Source organism: Protobothrops mucrosquamatus, unplaced genomic scaffold, assembly GCF_001527695.2.
Source record: "Protobothrops mucrosquamatus isolate PMUCROS unplaced genomic scaffold, P.Mucros_1.0 scaffold5860, whole genome shotgun sequence".
In the NCBI taxonomy this organism is placed as follows: domain Eukaryota; kingdom Metazoa; phylum Chordata; class Lepidosauria; order Squamata; family Viperidae; genus Protobothrops; species Protobothrops mucrosquamatus.
In genome coordinates, this window is record NW_015391705.1 from 27,900 (window position 1) to 32,909 (window position 5,010).

Sequence of the window (5,010 nt, forward strand, 5' to 3'; positions counted from 1 at the left end):
CCTTGAATTTCTCAGTTCACCTTGGGAACAGCAACGACAAAGTCACATTTTAAGCTTCGCCGGGACTTCACTGGTCTCGTTCTCCTTGATCTTAAATTTTAAGGAGGCTGCCGTTCAGCTCAGCCTGTTAGGGTGGGTTAACGATGAAATAAAATCCATAAATCGAATGGCAAACACAGCTCAGCAGGTACTTAAAAGCAGCGAAAGAAAGGCAGAGAGGACCAAACGTTCCAAAGAAAGAATGTCAATAGTTTCTAAACAGCCTGAGGTAAAAGCAAAAAAAAAAAGCTTTTGCATCTCTGGCTCTGAAAAGGGAAGAAATCTGTGTGAAAACTTAATTGCGGTTACGGGTGTCTGCTTGGACGTCCAAATGGGTGCCATGCTGGGGTTGTGTGAACCCATACAGAAAGGGCCAGGCCTTGGGTGGCCTTAGAGTCCACCCCTCTCAGGGGCTGCCCCAAAGAAGAGGGAGTCAAGCTATTCTCCAAAGCCCCTGAAGGCAGGACAAGAAGCAACGGATGGAAACTCATCAAGGAGAGAAGCAACCTAGAACTAAGGAGAAACTTCCTTACAGTGAGAACAATTAACCAGTGGAACCACCTGCCTCCAGAATGATCACTAAACAAGTGGTTTAGTGGTTTGGTTCGAGGGCCACCTGTACTATATATATTCCAGAATAGTCCACCATCTGTTTATAAAAGAAGCTTGCTTAGGTTGCTACTTTAGCACCCTTTCAGTTTGCTTCAGATAGGTTTCTTGAACTGGATACCGGAGAGGGGGAGACACTGATGATGTTACCTAGTTGGGTCATGAAATGTCTGCAAGAAAACAACCAGAAACCATCCGAAGAGCAGAAAGGACACCACAATCCTCCTCCTCCTCCTCCTCCTCCTCCTCCTCCTCCAGCCCCAACCCCCCTCCCTTCTAGCACTGATGATGTTACCTGGTCAGGTAACGAAACGTCTGCAAGGAAACTACCAAGCTCAGAGAGCACCAAGGACCCCACAGTCCTCCTCCTCCTCCTCCTCTCTTCCCCCCCACCCCCCTCCCTTCTAGCACTGATGATGTTACCTAGCCAGGCAACGAAATGTCTGCAAGGAAACCACCCAGCTCAGGGATCCCAAGGACCCCACAGTGGAGGTCATCTGAAGTAGTCGGGAAATCTGGCTGGATTGTAAGCAGAAGCAGCACACGGATTTCTCTTTCTCTTGCACTGCAGCTTCTCCTGCCACGGATGCTCACAGCAAGACCGATCTCCCACCAGTCTCGGAACAGATCTTGCAGACCCTGACAGACTTGGCTCGATCTTTCCAGGAGATGGCAGACTCCTGTTTGCTGGTTTTACACCTGGAAGTCAGGTAAGACATGCAAACTATCTATCTGTCTGTCTGTCTTGTTTGTCTGTCTGTCTGTCTACCTACCTACGTACCTACCTATCTTCTATGTCTGTGTCTATCTATCTGTCCGTCTATCTATCTATCTATCTATCTATCTACCTACCTACCTACCTACCTACCTACCTACCTACCTACCTACCTACCTACCTTCTATGTCTGTGTCTATCTATCTGTCCGTCTATCTATCTATCTATCTATCTATCTATCTATCTATCTATCTACCTACCTACCTACCTACCTACCTACCTACCTACCTACCTACCTACCTTCTATGTCTGTGTCTGTCTATCTATCCGTCCATTCATCCATCCATCTATCCACCTACCTACCTACCTACCTTCTATGTCTGTGTCTTTCTATCCGTCCGTCCATCCATCCATCTACCTACCTACCTACCTTCTATGTCTGTGTCTGTCTAACTTTCCATCCATCCATCCATCCATCCATCCATCCATCCATCCATCCATCCATCCATCCATCTATCTATCTATCTATCTATCTATCTATCTATCTATCTATCTATCTATCTATCTATCTATCTATCTATCTATCTATCTATAGCAAACATACTTAATCCTCTTTCCTCAGAGCAACAACCCTTTAAGGTGGATTGGTCTGAGGGAGAGGGATTAGCCCAAAGTCACCCAGCTGGTTTTCAGGTCTAAGGTGGGACTAGAACTCACCGTCTCCTGGTGATTGGTCCAAAGTCACCCAGCTGGCTTTCGTGCCTAAGGTGGGACTAGAACTCACTGCCTCCTGGTGATTGACCCAAAGTCACCCAGCCCGCTTTCATGCCTAGGGCGAGACTAGAACTCACTGTCTCCTGGTTTGTTGCTTTGTGCTGGGTCGATATCTCTGAATCCAGGCATTTCTGAACACCCCCCCATGATCTGCAGAATCCTGAAGGAAGAAAGAGCCTTGCAATTTATAAAGCAGCATATAGTGCAATTAGGCAGAAAATTAGCATGTAAAAACATTTCATATACATTATTTTTGTTCCCCCTGTCAGGTAGGTCTGTGTAATTATTCCCCCTAGTGCAGAGAGAGAGTAGGAAGGGCTTGAGAGAAAGAGGTAGAGTTTCTCCAAGCGGGGAGACGGCAGATGTGTGAGGTTTTAATCACTCCTCATCTTGATTGAACATTGCAAATTGCAATTAAAAACCCAGACACCCGTTACATTTGCCCAGAAGTCTTAACCAGGTTGAACAAAATTCATCTTAGCCGACTTTTCAACTTTGCATCTCGCACGGAACCAGCTTTTTAGATAGTTGGTGGGTCAGTATATTATATGAACCTAGAACAGGGGTCTTCAAACTTGACAACGTTAAGACTTGTGGACTTCAACTCAGCCTTGGCTGGCTGAGGAATTCTGGGAGTTGAAGTCCACTTGGAGGTTTCCCTATGGCAGGGGTAGGCAACCTTGGCTCTTTTATGACTGGTGGACTTCAACTCCCAGAATTCCTCAGCCAGCCGTGCTGAGGGGAAAGGGAGAGGTTTCCATGCTGGCCCAGGAATTCTGGGAGCTGAAGTCCACCAGTCATGAGGGGGCCATAGTTCCCCCATGCTGGCTCAGGAATTCTGGGAGTTGAAGTCCACTTGGAGGTTTGTCTATGGCAGGGGTAGACAACCTTGGCTCTTTTATGACTGGTAGACTTCAACTCCCAGAATTCCTGAGCCAGCCATTCTGAGGGTTTCCAAGGTTTCCAAGCTGAGCCAGGCTGGCTCAGGAATTCTGGGAATTGAAGTCCACCAGTCATAAAAGAGCCAAGTTTGAAAACCCCTAGTTTAAATATTTAAATAGTTGTTCCTCTCGGTCACGTGATCAAAATTCAGGCATTTGGGCAGGGGTAGGCAACCTTGGCTCTTTTATGACTGATGGACTTCAACTCCCAGAATTCCTGAGCCAGCATGGCTCAGCTTGGAAACCTCACTCTTTCCCCTCAGCATGGCTGGCTCAGGAATTCTGGGAGTTGAAGTCCACCAGTCATCAAAGAGCCAAGGTTGCCTACCCCTGCCCTAGGCCTAGGCCGCTTTTTGACCAGTGGACTTCAATTCCCAGAATTCCTGAGCCAGCCATGCTGAGGGGAAAGAGTGAGGTTTCCATGCTGAGCCATGCTGGCTCAGGAATTCTNATAATAATAATAATAATAATAATAATAATAATAATAATAATAATAATAATAATAATAAAGTTGGAAGGGACCTTGGAGGTCATCTAGCCCAACCCCCTGCTCAGGCAGGAAACCCTATACCATTTCGGACACATGGCTGTCCAGTCTCTTCTTAAAAACTTCCAGTGTTGGAGCATTCACCACTTCTGGAGGCAGATAGTTCCACTGGTTAATTGTTCTCACTGTCAGGAAGTTTCTCCTTAGTTCCAGGTTGCTTCTCTCTTTGGTTAGTTCCCATCTGTTGCTTCTCGTCCTGCCTTCAGGCACTTTGGAGAATAGCTTGACTCCCTCTTCTTCATCATCATCATCAATATCATCATCATCATCCACATCTGCCTATCCCAGGTCCTTGGTGAGGACTCGATAGGTAGACAAAAGTGCCAAATCCAGTCTGAACATCTGGCTGACTGGGCGATGATCCATAATCATAATCATAATAATAAAAGATCATCATCATCATCTCTAGTTTTAAGTCAAGGACTACCTGTCTAATAATTTAGGAGTTTTGTAGAATCGTAAAATTTCTTCCTCCTGACCGATCAACTAATTGTGACCTGCAATTTCTCTCTGCTCCAGGTTTGGGCCATTTAATCTCCTGCATCCTCATCAACGGGGCTCAGTACTTCAAGCGGATCAGCGAGTCGGGCATTAAGAAGATGTGCCGCAACATCTTCATCCTTCAGCAAAACCTCACCAACATCACCATGTCCAGGGAGGCCGATCTGGACTTCGCAAGGTGGGACGAAGGAGAGACCGTGTTGGGTGTGTGTGTGTGTGTGAGAGAGAGCCTTTGGGACAGGCTTACGATCTCAATTGACTTACAATCTCAATTGACCCCCCCCCCAGAATTTCCATGCCTAAGCAAGGGGGGCGGTTGAGCTTCGCCCCGTTTTACGACCGTGTTGGCGGCAGCTGTTCAGCGAATCATGGCAGATGTTAGGTGAACCGTGCGCGGTCGTTCAGCACATCTGGCTTTCCCCCCTTGACTTTGCTTGTCGAGAACCGCCTGGGAAGGTTACAAATGGCGATCATGTGACCCCGGGACAGTAAAATTGTCGTAAATACATGCCAGTTGCAAAGTGGCCAGATTTCCCAGGGAGGACTAGAACTCACCGTCTCCTGGTGATTGGCCCAAAGTCACCCAGCCGGCTTCCATGCCTAAGGCGGGACTAGAACTCCCAGCCTCCTGGTGATTGGTCCAAAGTCACCTAGCTGGCTTTCATGCCTAAGGCGGGACTAGAACTCACACTCTCCTGGTGATTGGCCCAAAGTCACCCAGCTGGCTTCCATGCCTAAGGCGGGACTAGAACTCACCGTCTCCTGGTGATTGGCCCAAAGTCACCCAGCCGGCTTCCATGCCTAAGGCGGGACTAGAACTCCCCATCTCCTGGTGATTGGTCCAAAGTCACCTAGCTGGCTTTCATGCCTAAGGCGGGACTAGA

General features: G+C 47.6%; 1 protein-coding gene across 1 annotated transcript in view; it reads left to right on the plus strand.

The window, feature by feature from the left end:
* The window catches only part of EXOC4 (exocyst complex component 4), a gene marked incomplete at its 5' end in the record, with an annotated part of 50,803 nt that overhangs the window by 25,002 nt on the left and 20,791 nt on the right, over positions 1-5,010 (plus strand). Inside the window, 3 exons of the mRNA XM_015829328.1 lie at positions 1,220-1,358; positions 2,294-2,364; positions 4,145-4,304. Of these exons, the coding sequence (XP_015684814.1) occupies positions 1,220-1,358; positions 2,294-2,364; positions 4,145-4,304 (370 nt within the window). The remainder of the gene's footprint in view (positions 1-1,219; positions 1,359-2,293; positions 2,365-4,144; positions 4,305-5,010) is intronic.